The sequence below is a fragment of the Epinephelus lanceolatus genome, chromosome 2 (genome assembly GCF_041903045.1).
Source record: "Epinephelus lanceolatus isolate andai-2023 chromosome 2, ASM4190304v1, whole genome shotgun sequence".
In the NCBI taxonomy this organism is placed as follows: Eukaryota; Metazoa; Chordata; class Actinopteri; order Perciformes; family Serranidae; genus Epinephelus; species Epinephelus lanceolatus.
The window spans coordinates 26,754,705-26,774,785 of record NC_135735.1 but is presented as its reverse complement, the minus strand read 5'-3'; the positions used below and the strand labels follow the sequence as shown (position 1 = coordinate 26,774,785).

Below are 20,081 nucleotides of genomic sequence, written 5' to 3'. Positions count from 1 at the left end.
ATTTTATTCCCTAATAGAACATTATTTATATCATTCAACGTTGATTTATTACTGTAATAGTTTGATTAACTGGCCAGATCCACACAGTTTCTCTATGACGATCATATTTCTTTTCTCTCAAAAAGTACTTAAAGGTCTGTTTCCTCTCTGAGCGGGTAACTCTAAACCCAACTAAAACCAGGAATACAGTAACTTCCTTTCCACTCATGAACCCATGTCAGCTTTTCCATGTGGAGTAATGACATCAGCTATTCTCAGTGCCAGGGTGCAAATGTAGTAGATCTAGGTTATTTTAGCTGAGAAGCAAGATGTGGATTAACATTTCAACACCAGAAAGCTTCAAACAAACATTAATTTCAGGATAAAACTGAACTATTGACCTTTGAGACAGTAGTTTGGCTAAACGCCTTAACTCAAGGCTTGCTTACTAGCTTTTTCCAGAGCTTTTAACAGCATTTCATAGTCCTCCTCAGCAGATGAACTTTGATCAGGGACAACGATATAACCACCTTTGACAACAACTGAGCTATCTCCATGGCAACTGAGGAAGACCATGGGCCCCAGAAAAAGCAAGTGCACCTTGACTTAAAGTTTTCTTGTCCGATAACGTGAATTATTGTTAGAAATTATGTATCACACATTAAAAAAGCAGAGGGAGTGACTCAGTCAATTCAATATTCCATTTAATAGTCATAACTATGTCTCTTATCCATCTATTGTAAACATGGTGTATTTTACCACAGTAGTTGTCTTATGGTACATAATCATACGTGCAATGCAAAAATTCAAACATAAGTTAAAAAAGGACAAAGACACTGCTGGATTTGTTGATTACATCACACCAAGGGGATCTCAGTTCTTTGGTCCAGTGGCCCACCCTTTGTGGTGTGCTGCTGTAATGTGGTGGTCCCTGTAGGAAGTGCCATGGATCGTCTCCCCCCCTCTTTTACTCTTTACTGTGGTCTCTCCTGCCCCCGTCACAGTAGTTGGTCCCGTGTTTTAGACATTTATCTATTTTTGAATTACTTCTCACCCTTTGACTTTGTTTCTTCTTGTTTTTGACCCTCTGACATCTCCTTGTTGCTTTGCAGATCACCATCTTTCCCTGATGCAGGTTCAGGCATTCCCACCTCTGCTTTCATTGTGTCTTCTTCGGGTTTCACTTCTGTCATTATCACTTCGCTGTTAGAAGTGAGAGCCGGTTTCTCATTTTCACTCTCGCTCTCCTTCCCACCGTCGACGACTTTCTTGCTCTCATCCACCTCAATTTGCTTGCTCTTATGAACCATCTCAAGCTCGTCATCTGCTGTTGAGAGGGGAAATCCACAAAACACGGCATTCAGCATACATCTGTGTACATGTTAAAGTAGACAATTACATACAAGCATACATTATATACTCACAGATCTCATGACTTACCAGTGCCCCTTTCTGTAGGCTCTACACTGGGTCTTTCTTCAGGAGATGCCTGCACATCATTATCTTGGCCTGAACTATCATTAGAGGGGGCCGGACTGGTCAAATGGTGAGAAGTAGCACTTGAGTTATCAATAGTTGATGTGAGGGTAGTGCTGACGTTGTTAGTGTAAGGTGGGTCTGAGTCAGTCATGAGTGGCGAGCAAATTGCAGCTGTGGTAGCTGAACTGGCGGTGGACGTGGTATCTGCACGGTTTAAACTGGTGGCGGTGGAAGGGGTGTCTGTGGGGTTTGTTTCACTGGAGGAGGTGGAGGGAACAGATATATCGGCAGGGCCAGGGGTGGCTGGGTGAGTAATGGTGGAAGTGGAGATAGAGTTCATGCAGTCAGTGGATGCTGGGCTTGTAGTGGTGGTGGGAGAGGTGGAGATGGTGGGAGGGAGGGTAGAAGAGATCAGGGTGGAGGCAGTAGTGATGGAGGCAACAGGTGAAACTGCAGTTGTAACGATATCACTTGTGTTAGAAGGTGGAGATGTTGTTTGAGTGACTGATGAAACTACAGTTGCAGAGCTAGTGGAGGTGACTGAAGTGGAATCATCACAAGCTTCAGCAACTGAAGTGGTGGCAGCAGATGAGCCTGGCGGCATATCTGATATGCTGGTGGAGGGTGAAGAAGCGGTGGTGATGACAGAAATAGCTGCATCACCACCAGCAGCAGGAGCAGCATCGACTGAGAGAACACCATTTGGCTCTGAGAGAGTCAATTTAGTTGACAGGTTTGTTGATGTTGTGGAAACAGAGCTTTCATTGCTGGGAGCAGAAACTGTTTCAGAGGTGGTAATGGAAGGCGTGATTATTGTTGTTGAGTTTGACGTGACAGAGAGGCTTGGAGTGATGGACTCAGAGAAAGTGGAAGTAACTAAGACAGAGGTGGGGGGCTCTGTGGGTGTAGTGGTGCTTGATGTTAAGGTTGAGGTGGGTGGTTCAGTGGTAGTAACATTAGCTTCAGAGATAGACGGTTTGCTGTCGGGCTCTGTAACATTCGTGGGTGTTGTAGCTGCTGCAGTGGGGTTAACAGAGTCAGTGCATATATCTGTGTCAGAGGGAGGTACAGTACTTGTAAAATCAGCTGAGTCAGGGACTGAGTTTGAGATTGTCGGTACAGTAGGAGCGGTGGTTGTAGTGAGTGCAGGAGTAGGTGGAGCTGCGGTTGGACTCAGTTTAGTGGGCGTGTTTGTCTCCCCTTCTTGTATTTGGGCTAGCTCGTTCTCAGGTGTGTTGCGGCCAGATGTTGTGGGGGGTGGACCTGGCTTGAGAACGGGCTTTGGAAGCAAAGCGGGTTTCCCAGCTGACTCGTGTGCTGACACACTTGGGCGGATTTGATGCCTTGTGTCTATAGAAAAAAATGAATGTGCAAATTATTTTACTATCATACACGTACTATATGAGCGATTGAATCAGTGTTTGTGTTTTACCTGATGATGCAGACATCGTTCGAGGTTTTGTGAAAGTAGGCGGTGGCTCAGGTTTACTGTCAATGATAGTACCTGAGACACAAAGATCATTAACCAGAGGAATTAATTCACTATTATGTCACTATAATGGATGAGAGCAGCCTTATCAGTCTGAAGAGATATTACATCTTTGTAATGGAGTAGTGATCCATGTTAGAAAGTCTCTCCCTTTGATACAAACCCCTCAACTTCAAAGATTAATTCTGCTTCATTAACGCTAAGCTGGAGCAGAGAGGAGTTTAATCATATTACACATCAAATAGATAAAGGAACCTACCTTCAGATTCTGCTTTTTTCATCTCTCCCTCCGGATTCTACAAGAATGAAAGAGGCAATTAAACACTTCTGAAGACTCCTACAGTATACCAGGCTTGGGCGGTATCAAGGTATTAGAGTATACCCAGGTATGTAGAAATCCCAAAGATATGATTTTCAATGCCATAAAAAATACAGACGCTCCTCTTTCTATTAAACTGATAGGGAGATGCTGTATTGAGTTGATGTAATACACAGCACACACCACCAGAGTGTCTCTACGGGTGGAACAGACAGCTGAGATGAGAAAGATGCCGACTGCAAGTGGTGGGGATAAGGTAGTACCACATAGCCACACCTACCTCCACAGCACTGTGTCAGTGCTAGAGAAAGGTCTTTACTCACAGATTCGTTTTCTGCTATGGGGGAAAAAAACACTCTGGCTTGTTTATGTTTCTTAAAACCAATCAAGATTGTCTTAGGCGACACTTAGCACTGGGTGGATACAGCGATAATTATTGAATTATCTTTATAGACAAAGATAATTCAATAACCAGTACCCTAGGTGAAGCATGACTGTACTTTAGCTCTGGAAAAACTCACTGGATCTGTTAAAACCTCTGACAATTTGCTGGCTGTATGTGGCTCTAGCAGAACATTATTACGACAATATTACAGAAGCGCATGTGAAGTAGAATGGATCCTTACATTAGTGAAGTCAACTTGACTCAGTCACTTGTGCCTGTCGCAACCAGAGTTAAAAGATGTGGCTAATCAACTCCGAGTGGTCGTGTCAGAAAATGGATCACTAGCAGACAGAGAAGTCCTCCAAGATCAAGTCTGGGCTTTTCTGAGGTGCGTTAATGAGTTGTTAAATTTGTTGTAGATCTTAACAACAATTCACAGGACTGTAAAAATAATGGATGCAGCAACTGTGATATCACCTATTGGTTTGTGGACTCCCATTTTGAAGCTTTGAGTTTGCCACCTCTGCCGTCACCATCTTGGTTTTTGAAGCCAGAAGTGACCACATGGGTGAGAGGCTGGCGATGTTAAGGAGCAAGGGGTGGATCTGACTGAGAAGAAGAGGACACTATCGGCAAACAGCCTTTCACTCAAAGTGGCCCGGCTTTAATGATGTGTAACTTTAAGCCTTAATAACATGTTAACAGGTGAGTTTTATAAAAATTTACCAACCATAAAGTTGTCATGAATGCTGAAAATAAGCTAAGCAAGTAAAGATGGGCATATTAACATTAGTGTCAATAGAGATTGACTCACTTCTGGAGCCAGCCTCCAGTGGCCATTCAAGGAACTGCAGTTTTTAGCACTTCCATGTTGGCTTTATTTTTCAGCCCTGGAGGTTGCTGCTTGATCAAAACATGCCATTTCCAGTATATATATTGTTAGCTTGGAGGTTGTTGTTGCTTACCGTAGCAAAGGGGATTTGGAAACAGTAAGATGCAGATAGCGGCAGGAAGGGAATGGTGGCTGAAATCAGCAGCCCAATAGCAGGCTTATAGCCACAGTCTACATCTGGTGAGTCAGACTAGGGATAACAATAACAGAATGAGTAAAAAAGAAAAATGTCTCTGCCCCTTTTTGGGAGTATTGCCACATATAACTTTATCTTGACATAACTACAAAAGCAGTTTATTAGCCACATGATTTTTTTCAACACATCATCCCCGTTCAGCCCACTGATGTGTCGAATCCGCTGTGGCAATAGGTGTCATCAGCTCCTCCAGCAAGAAGGGCGCTTATTTCCTATCTTGTGTGGACCATAAGTATTTAAACCCAGCAAGACTTGTCAAAGTAGGCTGATAGCATATTTGAAACATAGCATTGTGGGCTAGACAATGACATACATGCTACAATGACTTCTATGACCAGTAGCTCAGCTTTTTTTTTTTTTTTTTTTTAAAAATACAAACATTACCATATACCCCAATGAAATGTCAGGAAAGTGTGAAGGTAAGAAAACATAGATAGCACCCAAGCTCACACTACACATATATTAATTCAGACATACACATTCACACACCTGTGTCTCTCCAGGCTGGGCTTTAGAAACTCCAATACGTTGAAGCATGAGATGGAGTTTCTGTTCAAAGCTATGTTGGCCTTCGAATTGTTTCTGAAATAAGCAACACAAAGTAGTGAGTGCTTTTCAAAACTTATCTGCTGATATAATTGTATATATGACTTTATTCTACTAACACTCACCTTTGAAGTGTTTCGGGCATTGGTAGTCCCCGCTGCTGCTGATCCTGACAGCAAAATGAGAGACTGGGACTTCCCCTCTCTGAGAGCTCGGCGGGGAGGCACTGCTTCACCCCTCAGTGGAGCGCCAGGTGTCTCCTGAACAGCTGACTCTCCAGTAACAGCACCGGGATGTTCTTTCGCTTTCTCCTTTTCATTTTCCTTGTCGTGCTCCTTGACTCGGTCCTTATCTTTTTCTTTCTCCGCTCTGGCGACCTCCCTGAGCGGACGAATGAGATCAGCGATGGAGGCCTTTTTGGGTCGCCCCTCGTGGCTTGTTTCTGATTTCAGACCTCGTCTCTTTTTGAGTGTAAAGAAGTCACCAAGCTTCCTCCTGAGTGTTTTTGTCGGGGGTGGACAAGGGACAGAGCTGGCAGGAGCCACTTCGTGCACTGTGACAGATTCCTCATCTTGCTTTTTCCTACATAAAGGATCATAGTCTGTATATCAAGCCAATAATGTGTACAACCAGCTTACTTGTATTAAAGTATTATTAGGAACTAGATTAGCTAAGTATCAAGGAACTATAAAGAGGCTAATTAGGCAGCTGTTGATACTCACAGTGTATCAGTAGGAAGTACTCTCTTAGTAAAGAACTCTTCAACTCCTTCATCCACTCTCCCCATGAGCTCAAGGACTTCATTGTCACTCTCAATTATTGTCTCCTGATTTCCACACACATACACAGAAAAACATTTCACACCAAAGATCAAACAAACTGATGTTGAAGAGCAACTTGTATCATATGTAACTTTACATTACATAACCCTCACCTCTGAAAAACCCACACACTCTGGCACTAGTGTTTCTCCTGCCTCTATAGGTGTATTTTGGTTTGAATCTCTCATCCAGTCATGCTACAAACCAGCCTCCTGGGAGTCAGTTGCTCAGTAACGTACAATGGGGGGGCGTCACTGGTTTTACATGCAGAATGAGAGCAACATAACTCATTTTGCCAATGTAGGTAATGTGATATCAAAATTGCAACCATACAGTGTTGCATCATCCTGATCATATTAACATCTGTAGACACAAGTAGCAATAAAAACCAGGAGGTTGACTGCAGAACACAAATTTAGCAGAAGTCACCGATACATGATATCCTGTCAGAGGAATTGCTTGAATTTGGTCTCCCTGGCCATTGGCTCCAAGGGAGTGACTCTATGTCTACAGCCTAATAGCTCTGTGACAACATGATCAGCTCAGTGGAAAATGGAGATGATCACACACATTTTGATATAATTCCCTGAAAAAATACAAACAGCAGGAGATTTTTTCAGTGAGAGAAAGAGAAGACATTCAGACCAAACTACCACTCGCTCTCATACATACTCATCATGCTCTTACACACAGAAAATACCAAGTGTGGGTTCATCAAACAGCCGGTGACCGGTACAATGGGACTGCCTTATTCAAGCAGGGACCAGGCATCTTTTACAGCACTCCCCCTCCATCCTTCCCTTCCCCCTGCCTCTCCCCTCTGTACCCTATTACATCTCTCCTCTCTCCCCCCCTTCCATTTTCTCTCCTCAGACACACCACCTTTCCCTCACACTCCATTTTTACAAAAACCTCTCTGATCCTTCTTCACAGTACCTGCGGTCTGCTGGGACGATAGTTCAGTTTTTGTCGGTGAGGTCTCGGTCTGCTCTGGGTGTAGTGCCTGAGCGCTGGTCCGCCCAATGGCAGCTCCATTGGGGAGACACGGCACGCTGTTGCCGTGGAGCTCTGTTGCCGTGGCTCTGTTGCTGAGGCACCGTTGCTAAGAGCATGAGCAGCAGCAGTATGTAATGCCTCCACTGAGGTGGGAGGGGCCAGGCTGGCTAGACTGACAGATCTGACAACAGAACCTTGCCTTTCTCTGCCCCCTCCCCTCCAAGAGGAAAACCATGAGAAAAAGATGGTGATAAAATAAGAAGGGGAAGAGAGAGGGAGGAATAAAGTGACCACACTAACATCTGTTTCATCCCTGCATCCAAGCCTATGACAAGTATATGCATAAGAGTAGACTGCAAAGGAAACAGCTGAAATGAACAAAATGTTCTATTGGTTATGTAACAAATTAATAATTTATTTTATATGCGGAAAAGATGCTCTGAAATTCTGTAATTCAAAATGAGATGTCTCACCAATACTAGAGGAAACTGTACTAAATAGTCCTGAGAGGATTGTTAGATATCTTGATAATGAGCTGTAAGACTTGCTCAGAAACCATAAAATAAACACAGGCACACACCCACAAGCACCAATCTCTATGTATCTTAATTATACTACTAATACCCCTGAAGGCGTGTGTAGGGAGTTTCATGGGAACTGTTTTTGAATATTTGATATTCAAACCCAGCAACTCAATTCCCAGTTTGAAACACTTTGATATAAATCTATCATTTACACTGGTTTTAGTGGCAGATAAGGGAATTATTCATATCATTCAATGCTGATTTATGACTGTAATTGTTTAATTAACTGACCTAATCCACACAATTTCTATTTTCTCTCGAAAAATATTCAAAGAACCATAGGCGTAGATAGCAGGGGGGACACAAGGGAAACACCCACCTCAATATTTAGAACCCCCAATAGTTAGAGGACTTCTTTGGATCAAAATTAAAGACATTTACACCATAAATTGACGCAGAGAAGGCACAAACTGGTGCATAAAAAAATCACTAAAATGCAGAAAATTAAGTGTTTGACACCCCCAACCCCCTGTTCCAATGATGAAATGAAACCCATGCCCCTGGAAAGGACTGTTTCCTTTCTTAGCGCTTAACTCTAAACCCAACTCAACAACCTAGAAATACAGTAACTTGTTTTCCACTCATGAACCCATGTCACATTTTCCATGTGGAGTAATAACATCAGCTATTTTTAGTGCCAGGGTGCAGATGTAATACACCAAGGTTATTTTAACTGAGAGGCAAGTTGTGTATTAACATGTGTATTAATATTTTAAACCACGAAAACTTAAAACATTAATTTCAGGATAAAACTTCACTCTGGTCAGCTAGGTAACTATTACAGTCATAAATCAGTGTCTAAATTATACTTTTATATCGAAGTGTTACAAATTCTGAATTGAGTTATTTTAACTGCAGAAGCTGGATGTGTCTGTCATGTAAATATGATCATACAGCCATATATAAATATATAAAAGAATGTTTATGTAGAACAGTTAGCTGGCAAAAGATTCAGTAAAATGTAAAGTCACTGTCCAGATATCGGCAGGGGAACAGGAGAATGATGTGCAACAAAAGTGCCCAGCCAGACTGAACCAGGGACATTGAAACTGATGGCCAGTATCATTTAACTCCTAAACCACCAGAGACCCCATGGTTTCAGTTTTGCTCTTAAATATTCCATATCCCTAACTTCCACTGAGGACAAGATGTACTTAAATAAACTGTAAACAGTGCAGAGAGTGTAATAAACAGTAATAGTAAAACCCCAGCAGCTCATTTGTCCCTCCCACACCATGGTATCAGGATTTTAGACCATACCAAATGAAAGACATGACAGAGACAACACTGTGTGGGGGACAAGATGTGGAAATTAATGTTTTTGTATGTAACTGTGTCACATATTAGATTGAAGGTGACATTTTCACACCCAAATAAAAACCTGCAACCCACTATAACTAATACATGTGTTTATTTGGATATGTAAATGTCACCTTCAATCCATTCTGTGACACAGTTACACATAAAGACCTCGAGGATAGTGTATAATCACGACTTTCTGTGTAGGGGGGCCCGCCCTTCACCTACAATATTCACACTGCCCTCTAGTGACTGTTTTTAAGAATTACTTTTATTCACAAAATCACTTGTAACCTCGATTTAACATAGGATAAGAGGTGTTGAAGGCCTATTAGTCATGCTCTGGTAAAACCGATCTGCATTTCTCGTGAGAAAACTAATCAGTACTCTCTGTTCTCTCGGTCATTGTTGCTCTTCTTCCCACCACCACGCCCACGCCTGAATTCAAATCTGGCGCCCATCACCCTCAGCTCACAGCTCGACCACTCCCCTTTACTCCCTCGGGTGCTGTGTTTGCGCAGGCGCGGTAGCTCATAAGGGCCGCCATTTTGTGTTAGGCCCACTCTTCCTAAGCGGGAGAAAATTTTTAGTCCGGCGCGCAGCACGTACGGACGTTCACACCGGGACTTGGAGGAACAACCACATGCACCGAGCATCCAGCTGAATATAACGGGGAACAGAAGCAGTCGGGAGTAAGTGAAGCCGTTACTTTGCCTCCAAACACGGAAACGTTTTTGTAGGAGCCGTCGCCGGCCTCTAGGTGTCACGGTAGGGCTTACCGACCAGGCGGCTGGCGGGGGGTGTTTGTCTCCCTCTATCGTTATCCAAAATACACTAAATCTGTCTATAAACTGTAACTCCCCGTCTCGGTTGAGTGTTTTGGTGCTTTCCGGCTGATATTTTGGGGTAATGGCACAGGGATGGCTGTGTTTATCAATATTTCTGTTTTAAGTTTGTTCAGGCCTGACGTCCATCTTATCGTGCCCTTTGTTTCCTGTTTTCAGACGTACTCGCGCCTCCCGAGTTAACACGAGTTGATGTCTAAGTAGTTTGTACCGTCTAAACAATATATCGTTTGTTTTGACTAATAAACTGTGACTTGATAACAGGATGCCATAAAGTAAGCGTTTTTAAAACAGGCGAACGAGTGACTCCGAAGTATCGATTGATTGATCGACAGATATCAATGTCTAATCAGCACAGGAAGACGTAAACGGTCACTTTTCTCAAACTTTAACATAACCTCACTGTCGTACAATGCTATAGTAGGATTGCAGATGATGAATTAACACGGTTTGTTCACTTAATTTAAGTCTAGGCTCCATGTACTACTTTATCTGACCCATACTCTCCACAGTCGGCCAGATGTGCAGTGGATTATCTTTATATAAAACTCGGTCTAGAAATCAGAGTATACCAGGGTGTCCTTCATTAACGTTGCATATACTTCGGGGTATTAATGGTGAGATGAATGCTGGATATAGTCGAGGGACTGTCTCTATTTGGCACGTTTTTAGTAACCCACTGCACTACATAACATCTAAATTACACTTAAATTTAATCTATTTCCGGCACGTTAACTAGCAGTCACTTGCTTGGAGTATAGGATCCCACACTGGGTTGGAAGTTAGCACCAAATGCTAGTAAAATATGCCAAAACCAATGCCAATCTGTTGAGTGGTTGGCAGATTTAGGACTCCACCAGCCACAGTGGCAGGTGGTCAAAAAGTATTTCCAACCCTGCTCCCACACGTGGATAGATTGACTAAGACTCGATAATCCATATCACAAAGACTTGTAGTTTGAGTGTTGACTCTGTATATGTATGAAGTGAAACACGTCGATTGCTAGCAATGTATAAAGTATTCTCTGATTAGGTCATTCAATGCTAGAAAATCGGTTTCCCCTCTGATCTGTTGAAGGGTCAGGTTATCAAAATAAAACAACACACTGGCTCCCAGTGGAGTTTAAGTATCCACAGCTGGTACTACCACTTCCTTTTAGAGGCAAAAGGACATGCAGTCATTTGTTAAGCTCATGGCATTTGTAAAAACCAAACAACAAGAAGTTCCAATTACTGAGGGAAACCTCCTCACAGAAGACTGTTGGCAGTGTACTGATGTGTAGAAACCGGCTCCACATGTACAAACATATTTTCAGCTCCTGTTTTTTGTTATCAAAATTATAAGTCATTCTCACTTTCTGATAAATTTCTTCTCCTTTTAAGGGTGTTAGTTACCCCCTTGCCATGGAGGGTGAGGTTGTTTCCATGGAGACCACTCAGGCTGCGGTCCTGGCTCCTGAAGGAAAGGTCCTGCCAGAGGGCGGAGAGGCTTTGATACAAGGATCAGCCATGGCTCAACAGGGGGAAGTGGCTGAGAACATGGAGATGATGGTGATGGATGCTCTCGATCCAACTTTGCTGCAAATGAAGACGGAGGTGTTGGAGGGTGGTGGCACAGTGACTGTTACGGGTGGAGATGAAGGACAGATCATCACGCTGCAGGTTGGTATAGAACATCAGTTAAGCGATACCATTTAACTAATGTTGGATTATTGGTAACTGGTCTTGTAAAATGTTTTATGTAGTGTGGTCAAGTTGAAAGGGTTTTTCTTCTATGTAGGTGGTAAACATGGAGGAGCAGGCAGGAGCTGCATTAGGTCTTGGCCAGCTTCAGCTGGTGCAGGTACCTGTCACAACAGCAACTGTAGAGGGGCTCCAGGCCACCTATGTTGATGCCTCAGCAGTCAACAAGGATGCAGAGCCGGTTATCTGTCACACCCTCCCTTTGCCTGAGGGCTTCCAGGTTAGTTATGTCCTCAACTTTGCATTCTCAGCAAACTCTTGTGTTGAAAAATAGTCTGGTCACAATGAGACACAGATGTAATCTTTTCTTTTAGGTGGTAAAAGTGGGTGCCAATGGTGAAGTAGAGACTGTAGAGCATGAGGAGCTCCAGGCAACCCATGAGGAGTTTCAAGCAGTTAGGGCAGAGGAGGGGGTAGAGGCAGCAGAAGTAGAAGCCACTGTGCCTCAGCAAGAAGACCCAGAATGGTCTAAGGACCCAGACTACCAGCCCATCACCAGTATCCGTAGTAAAGGGAAGAAAGGAAAGAAGAGCCGCCTGCGCTATGGAGACGGCGATCGTGACATGGATGTTTCTGTGTACGATTTTGAGGAAGAGCAGCAGGAGGGGCTGCTGTCTGAGGTCAATGCTGAGAAGGTTGTGGGCAACATGAAACCACCAAAGCCCACAAAGATCAAGAAAAAAGGTTAGACATCAACGTTTCTTTAGTATCTGAAGATGACTGTGAGAAGACACATTTTAGATTATGATTTGTTTATGTGATGTTCCTCTTTATAATCCTAAAATGTACTCAGGTGTAAAGAAGACTTTCCAGTGTGAGCTGTGTAGCTACACCTGTCCAAGGCGCTCCAACTTGGACAGACACATGAAGAGCCACACAGATGAGAGACCACATAAATGTCACTTGTGTGGAAGGGCTTTTCGAACTGTTACACTGCTGAGAAACCACCTCAATACACACACAGGTAAATCAAAGAACAGTACTTGTACTTGTTAACTAAAAAAATGCTACATTCTGTAATAATTCAGATAAATTTGTAAGAATTAAACTGGAACTAACTGGATGATTTACTAGGAATTTTGTTATTTCTCCCGTTACGTTAACACTACACGGTCGAGTTTCTTAACTTTTCAGCCATGCTTCAACTGTTCTTGCTTCATGTTACCATTAGACAAAGAAGAAATAGATCTTTTCCATTAACAAACCTTGGCAGTGTTCCTTCATTCTCATTTCGTTCAACTTTTTTAGGCACTCGGCCACATAAATGCACAGATTGTGACATGGCATTTGTGACCAGTGGTGAACTGGTGCGTCATCGCCGCTACAAACACACACACGAGAAGCCCTTCAAGTGCTCCATGTGTGACTACTGCAGCGTGGAGGCAAGTAATCAAATGTTGATCTGTGTTAGGTCCCTCTCTCGTCTGTAGTTAACACCCACGGTAAGTCTTGTATTTTAATCTTTATCTCTCTTTTTTTAGGTTAGTAAGTTGAAAAGGCACATCCGCTCCCATACAGGAGAGCGACCCTTCCAGTGCAGTCTGTGCAGCTATGCTAGTAGGGACACTTACAAGCTGAAGAGACACATGAGAACACATTCAGGTAACATTCTTGCATCATCTATTTGCAGAGGGAAGTCTTACTACAGGTTTAAGAAGAGAACCTCACATACTAAATTCTCTCCTCTTTTGTGCAGGTGAAAAGCCGTACGAGTGCTACATCTGCCATGCCCGTTTCACACAAAGCGGCACCATGAAGATGCATATTCTGCAGAAACACACGGAGAACGTGGCCAAGTTCCACTGCCCACACTGTGATACTGTCATCGCACGCAAGAGTGACCTTGGTTAGTAATGTGTTGTCATTTTTGCTTAAAACTAAATGTGATCAGCTGCAGAAAAAAATAGCAGGGAAGTACTGGTAAGGCTGGTATTTGAGGGTCTTTAGATTCTGAGATCATGAAGTATGTCCATGTAAACCAGGGTTGTGAGAGAAATCATGTTACTTCACATCATGCACATTTTATAATTGAAATAATGTCTTAAACTCGCCGGTTCGGTCACTGGAGCTTTGATGTGAACGTTTCTATTCTGTTTCTATTTCAGGGGTTCACTTGCGGAAGCAGCATTCATTTATTGAGAAGGGAAAGAAATGTCGTTACTGTGATGCTGTGTTCCATGAGCGATATGCTCTCATCCAACACCAGAAGACCCACAAGAATGAGAAACGCTTCAAGTGTGAACAGTGTGACTACTGCTGCAGACAGGTGTGTGTCATGAGGAATATGAAGCTCTTATTCCAAGTTAATTTCTTTTCATGCCTGATGACAATTTATCTCTGACCCATTTCTTCATAGGAACGCCACATGGTAATGCACAAGCGTACACACACGGGGGAGAAGCCATTTGCCTGCAGCCAGTGTGAGAAAACATTTAGGCAGAAGCAGCTTCTGGACATGCACTTCAAGCGCTACCATGATCCCAACTTTGTCCCCACTGCCTTCGTCTGCGTCAAGTGTAGCAAGACGTTCACCCGCAGGGTAGGGCTGAGCTTCGTGTTTTAGCACATACATCCACTTATTTTAAAGTATGTCACTAAGTTGTAATGGTTATGTGTGCGTGCTCCACAGAACACAATGCTGCGTCACAGTGAGAACTGCACAGGTGAAGTTGAAGAAGAAAATGGAACTCCCACACCGAAAAAGGGTCGTCGTGGCAGGAAGAGGAAGATGCAGAGCAGGAGGGAAGGTGACGATGACGACGACAACACAGGTATTATATACGTAGCAAATCTCAGTCCCTCATTTGACATCAGAGTATGCAATGAAATTTGTTCAAAATAAGTAAAGGAGCTCATTACCATTTCCTGGCTGTGAAAAGCTGCCCTGGGCATTTTGTAAATTTTAATCTTCAAGTCTGCTGAAAATACTCATTAGTATATTGTTTTGGCCAAGGGACTCATCGGTCTTGATAACATGTTGGTTACACATTTGGTTACTGAAGTTTGGACAGGATCAGGCAAATTTGTTGCTTTAAGTTGGCACATAAAACCCAACCAGGATGCAGTTCAGCATGTATTGTAGTGATGGTACAACTGAGTTAAGGCCTAGACACACCAAACTGACTAGTGGCAATGAAGGCCAACTGTTGCATCTGAGCACATCACAGTGACCACAGTCAACAGTCAACGAACACATACACATAACAGCCTGACATTGATCAACGGCCAACTGTCGGCTTGGTGTGTCAGGGCCCTAAAATTGTCAGGAAATGTGCTTGTGTCAAAATGTAATTTATTTCTTCTCGATGTCCTCACTCATTCACCTGTAGAGGGTGAACTAGATGACATAGAGGAGGAGGAGCTAAGTGAGATTGAGGTGGATCAGGCCCCACCAGTCGTCCCTATCCCAGCCCCTGTGGAACCACCAGTCAAGAGGAAACGTGGACGACCCCCAAAGAGCAAACCAGATGGTAAGTATGAGGCTACCATACTTTTGGGCATGTTTTGGCAGTGTTTCTGAGCCACACACCGTAACACTTAAAGAATGCTAATGGAGTGTGATCATAGCTAAAATGTAAAGCATCACTGTTTCCTTTTTATAAATATTTTTAACATTGTGAAAAAACATATCTTTTAATACCAGAATCTGACCTGTAACTTTCTTAACAGCGGCTGCTATCATCCGTGTGGAGGACGAGGCCACTGGAGAGGTGGATGACATAATTGTGAAGAGGGAGGTTGGAGCCGACCATGATGACACAGAGGACATCAACGATGAGACCGTAGAGGAGGTCGTGGTCGGTGGAGGGAAGTCTACCATCCAGTTGGAGGAGTTGCCCCAGGAAGAGGGGACAGCACCAGGGGTGCAGCTGTCCGAGACCCCACCCAATGGAGACCTGACCCCTGAGATGATCCTCAGCATGATGGACCGGTGATGGATGTGAGGGTCAAACCTGTAAACACACACAGACCCCTGATCACGTCTTCATTTTTTTAAATTCTTGGCATTTAGGATTAAAAACACTTGCATCCTGCACAGAAAAAAACATCACTGTTCGTAATTTAAGATTTGCTTTTTAAAATCATGTATTGATAAAGAGCTGGATGAGTGAAAAATTTTTAATAAGGACTTACCTACCAAAAAAAATCATGTCAGTACATTAGAGTTTGGGGTGGCTGTAATTGACAGCAGTATCTAGCTCTGTCATGTGGTATGCTACATTAGATACATTACAAAATCTCTTCTGAATACATTGTTTTAACATAGTAGAGAGACTCTTCCCTGAATCTAGACTGTGTGCGTGTAATTCTACAAAACATCTGGGTAATCATTTTAATTTCTGTTCTTCCTAAGTCCTTCTGTTTTTTGATTTACTTGTTATGCATCTGTGTGCCGTTAAGTTGAGGTCGTAAGTAGATAGTTGTACAACCATAATGTGGACCATAAATCCAGTCAGTGTTTAATTTCCTCACTGAAGACCTCCATATAGTGTACCTCTCAGTTTGGGCAGAAAACTGCTCTCCAGTCAGATTTGGAGATGAAAATTTGCTGTTTGGGTTTGACATTTTTGAGCAGCATAAGAAAAGTACAATTAGGCCGCAGTTTAAAGTCACTGAATCAAATATCATCAGAAGAGAAACATGATACTGCTGTTAATCACAGCCACTGTAAGAGAAAATATTTCTTTTTTTGGTTTCTTTTTCTGTGGTTATTAATTACTTTTTTAAAGCCAATTTTAGTTTTTAAGAGCTTAATAGACTGCTTATCTTATGCTCCTTTCTTGCTACTGTAACACCCCTAGATGACTTTTATGTACTAAACATTGTCACTTGATAGGTGCAAGGAAAGAATGTTGTTTCGCTCCCTTTTGTAGCCATTCCACTTTGGGTTGATGTTTTTTCTTTTGTACCATTGGCAATGCAACATAGCAGCTTGAATGACATTTTAATAACTGAGGACAGGAACAGATGTATGACTGTACAACCAATTAAAAAAAAAAAGTAGACATTGAGACTGATGTTTTAAGTTTCTGCAGCTGTAATAATCTAAATCATGGATATTTAAAATCAGTCTGGTTTTGGAGAAGTTAACGTGTTAGTTGTACAGTTACAGCCCCCAAAAAAAACTAAGGGTGGAAGCATTGTTAATGGAAATAAGCTGAGAAACAACTGAGTGCTAATACAGAAATGTCAGTGTATTTTGCTTGCAAATCTATTTTATTAAATGGACAACTTGATACAAAGATCTTCACTCATTTGTTTGTCTAAAGAACATATGAACTGACGTGACACCAGTGGATTTGTCTCAACTATTGTTCTTCACACTGGTATTCTTCAGATACGTCGAAATTTGATGACTTTTTAATTTAAGCCATTTATTCTCATTCTGCTTAAACTGGGATTTGACTCAAATCACTTTTTTTTTTTTTTTTTTAAACTTGGGAATTGTGACTTGAGGTTCAGCTTCTGCAGTCACAGGATGCATCTTGTCTACATGACCATGGGCTGTGGTGGCTTTTATTCACTGTAGGGTCAACCAAGAGTTTTGCAGCTCTCTTACAAACAAGACCATACTTCTTCCATCTTTACACTTTTTATCTCAACTCAATTTTGACAAATATTACCCACCAATAAAACGGGTGTCTATCATTAATAGGATCGTCAGTCACAGTTTCATACAAAAATTGTCTGCTTTGGCATTGATGCATACTGTCTCAAATTTGACTGAAACCAATAGACAAAAATGTGATGCAAAAACAATGACCCAACTTCTCTGCATGTGACATGTCACATGAGGTCATGTGGGAAGAGCCTGTTGGGGCAAATTAAAATGCCTTCACTGGTATTCCATTATATTTTTCCATATTCCTCAGGTTTTCTATTACTCTAGTGCTGTTATTTATACCAACAAAATCTGTAAATGGCTGCAGTGTGCTTCAGTGGAAAGACGGTAGATGGTAATGTGCCTAAAATCATACTTGAATAAAGGACATCTTTATTCTCAAAATCCTAATTCCCATTGTATTAGCTGCTAGAGAGCACAAAGAGCAGCTTCACACTTGCATCGAGCCCCAGTTACTGGCTCCAGATGATTCTGTTTACATGGTATCAGTGCTACTATAACAAACATGGAGAAACACAGTATTATAGTTAAACTTCTGTGCTAACCATTTTGTAAAAGATGCATTTAGCATGAGTTGTGGATACAGTATTTAACCTGATACTCTGAACTACTTAGCTCCATGTTTTCTGTCGATCCTGACGACACAGACATTTTGAGTCTTGGTGGTTTTGTGGTTTGGGAACCTCCTAGTCATGCAATAGCTGTGCAAGTTGCTGTAACTTTAGCTAATTAGCTAAAGCTAAGTGGTGTTGTTGTAGCTAGCTGTAATGCTATTAAAAATAACAATGGACTGATTAGGAACTTGTTGACGTTCAGTGACGTTAATAAAACTAATTAGCTTAGTTTAACTAGTTAGTTTAGTTTGCTAGTGATAGTGGTAGGAGATTTTTAGTTGCATTAAATTGTTAAAACTTTTACCCGTTAGTAGCGGTATTTAACTTAACTCTTTCCAGCTTTTCTATCGTCCACTTAGCTCGACCCTCCCTCTGTGTAAATACTATTAAACGCGCAGTTAAGTTTTAAACGACAGTGGGAGTTATTAAACTAGTTAATGTGGCAGATTAATAGCAGCACTCTCGGTTGTGCCAGCTGCTACGTCCTGTTTTGGAGGAAATCTGGAGGAAAAAGCGCCACATGCTGTCCTTCATCGCCGCCCCCTCCCCGGCTCGGTCAAACTTTACACCAACGGCCAGACACCGCCGCACCTGATAGATTTCACTGCTAAAACTGAACCTACACGTTGTACTGGGCCACCCATGGGTGACGGCTGAGGCTGTGGGAGACGCTGACACTTTTTCTCCTTCCTCTTTTTCGGAAACTCCTTGTGTCTGTTTTTTTCCGTTGGATTCACCGTGGCGTCGCCAGCGAAGCACAAGCAGCAACGGGGAAAACAGTGACAGACCGAGGGACATCCATCCCTGTTGCCACAGCAACTAGCCGAAACATGATTTCCGGTTGGGCGAGCGACATTTCAAAATAAAATAAATGCTTTTTTTTTTTTTTCCTTGTTACTCCTTAGGGTGATTTTCCATGAAAGTAATGGCCCAAACTATGTTTTCATGTACATATTCTGCAACATTGCTGGCTTCTAGCATATAAAGTAGCTTGGCTGTATGTTTCTAAGGTTCAGTAAGCCAAGTGAGCCTGTCCCAGCGAGACTGTTTTGGGTATATTAGGCAAAGCTTTCCTGAGTTTTGATGTCTGGTATCCATTGCAAAATGTCAAAGGACTCCCAACAGCCTATGTCGTCTATCATCAGTGTTGTACATATGGCATGGCTTGTCATGTCAACCCCAAAGGTGAACGTAGGGGTGCAGAAACTGAGTATCAAACGTTCCAAATCAAATCAAATCAGGCTATAATTGTCATCTCACCAAACATACAACAGTAATGCAGCTAAAACGAAACAGTGCTTGCAGAGGGTCGTTCCAACACTAAATTAATACCATAAAGTAGACAGCAATAAAATACAATAAAACCCTGACTATCTAAAATTCCAGTGTGACACTCACACATCACACATCAGCAGTGACCTTTTTCAGAAAAAGTGACACTTGGCATTTAAAGTGACCATGTGCAGTGCTGTGCAGTATTTATAAGGTGCATGGAATAGAGAGTCCAGTTTAGCTGTGTAACATCCCAACAACCTCTGGAAGGAGGCTGTTAAGCAGTCTACTGGTCCTAGATTTGACACTGTGGTAGCGTTTGCTTGATGGCAGCAGTTCAAAGTGCCTGTTGACTACTGACAATGGAGGCCTAAGCGTGTCAGGTATTAACAACTGACACAAATTTAGTGTAGTTATAATACTTAATATAACAAATGTCTATCTATAACAAATGTCTATCTATTATTTATTATGACTGCTGTCCCCAGTAGGACAATGCGCTATACCACACCGCAAAAACTACTCAGGAATGGCCCAAGGAACATGACAAAGATCTTAAGGCATTGACCTGGCCTCCAAATTTCCCAGTTCCCCATACGACCGAGCATCTGTGGGATGTGCCAGTACCCCAGACATACTGCCCATCCACGGTGGGGCCTCTATGGATTGGACATAGCTCTGACATGTCAAAGTATGGACATAGGAAGTCTGGGGATGCCCCGTGGTGTCTGGCACTAGGAGCTTCATGGCGGATCCTGTGAGTCCTGTGGGTTGCGAGAAAACATACCAGCATGTCCCAAGGATGCTCGGTCAGATTTGGATCTGGGAAATTTGGAGGCCAAGTCAAGGCCTTAAGCTCTTTGTCATGTTCCTTGGGCCATTTCTGAGCAGTTTTTGCGGCGTGGCATGACACATTGTCCTGCTGGTGCAAATATACATATATATGTGTGTGTGTGTGCGCGCGCGCATTAAAATATACATTAAAATACGTAACACCGTT

General features: G+C 42.5%; 2 protein-coding genes across 3 annotated transcripts; one reads left to right on the top strand and one right to left on the bottom strand.

The window, feature by feature from the left end:
* Positions 1–666: 666 nt before the first annotated feature.
* Positions 667–7,225, bottom strand: LOC117257735 (uncharacterized). The gene is made up of 8 exons (XM_033628060.2): positions 7,043–7,225; positions 6,008–6,111; positions 5,411–5,867; positions 5,229–5,321; positions 3,207–3,243; positions 2,891–2,962; positions 1,420–2,808; positions 667–1,306 (listed from the first exon to the last, which is right to left on the bottom strand). The coding sequence occupies exons 1-8, from the start codon at positions 7,139–7,141 to the stop codon at positions 1,023–1,025; spliced, it is 2,535 nt and encodes an 844-aa protein (XP_033483951.1). The 5' UTR covers positions 7,142–7,225; the 3' UTR covers positions 667–1,022.
* A 2,310-nt stretch (positions 7,226–9,535) lies between these two features.
* On the top strand, positions 9,536–16,815 carry LOC117257361 (transcriptional repressor CTCF-like). Of its 2 annotated transcripts, none has more exons than XM_033627519.2 (13): positions 9,536–9,677; positions 11,213–11,491; positions 11,610–11,792; positions 11,887–12,256; positions 12,366–12,536; positions 12,821–12,954; positions 13,054–13,174; positions 13,269–13,418; positions 13,678–13,838; positions 13,929–14,111; positions 14,202–14,343; positions 14,902–15,042; positions 15,242–16,815. In XM_033627519.2, exons 2-13 carry the CDS (start codon positions 11,234–11,236, stop codon positions 15,505–15,507), a joined length of 2,280 nt encoding a protein of 759 aa, XP_033483410.1. In that variant the 5' UTR covers positions 9,536–9,677; positions 11,213–11,233; the 3' UTR covers positions 15,508–16,815. The 2 variants fall into 2 exon arrangements, with proteins under 2 accessions (XP_033483410.1, XP_078032081.1); XM_078175955.1 differs by lacking the exon at positions 9,536–9,677 and adding an exon at positions 9,782–9,891.
* The last annotated feature ends 3,266 nt before the right edge of the window (positions 16,816–20,081 follow it).

Coding starts and splice junctions, on each gene's coding strand:
- LOC117257735 (XM_033628060.2), bottom strand. CDS start 7,141: ATGGAGCTGCCATTGGGCGGACCAGCGCTCAGGCACTACACCCAGAGC. Junction 5,322..5,410: donor ATGCCCGAAACACTTCAAAG/GTGAGTGTTAGT, acceptor TGCTTATTTCAG/AAACAATTCGAAGGCCAACA. Junction 2,963..3,206: donor GAAAAAAGCAGAATCTGAAG/GTAGGTTCCTTT, acceptor TTTGTGTCTCAG/GTACTATCATTGACAGTAAA.
- LOC117257361 (XM_033627519.2), top strand. CDS start 11,234: ATGGAGGGTGAGGTTGTTTCCATGGAGACCACTCAGGCTGCGGTCCTG. Junction 12,537..12,820: donor CCACCTCAATACACACACAG/GTAAATCAAAGA, acceptor CAACTTTTTTAG/GCACTCGGCCACATAAATGC. Junction 13,419..13,677: donor CGCACGCAAGAGTGACCTTG/GTTAGTAATGTG, acceptor TTTCTATTTCAG/GGGTTCACTTGCGGAAGCAG.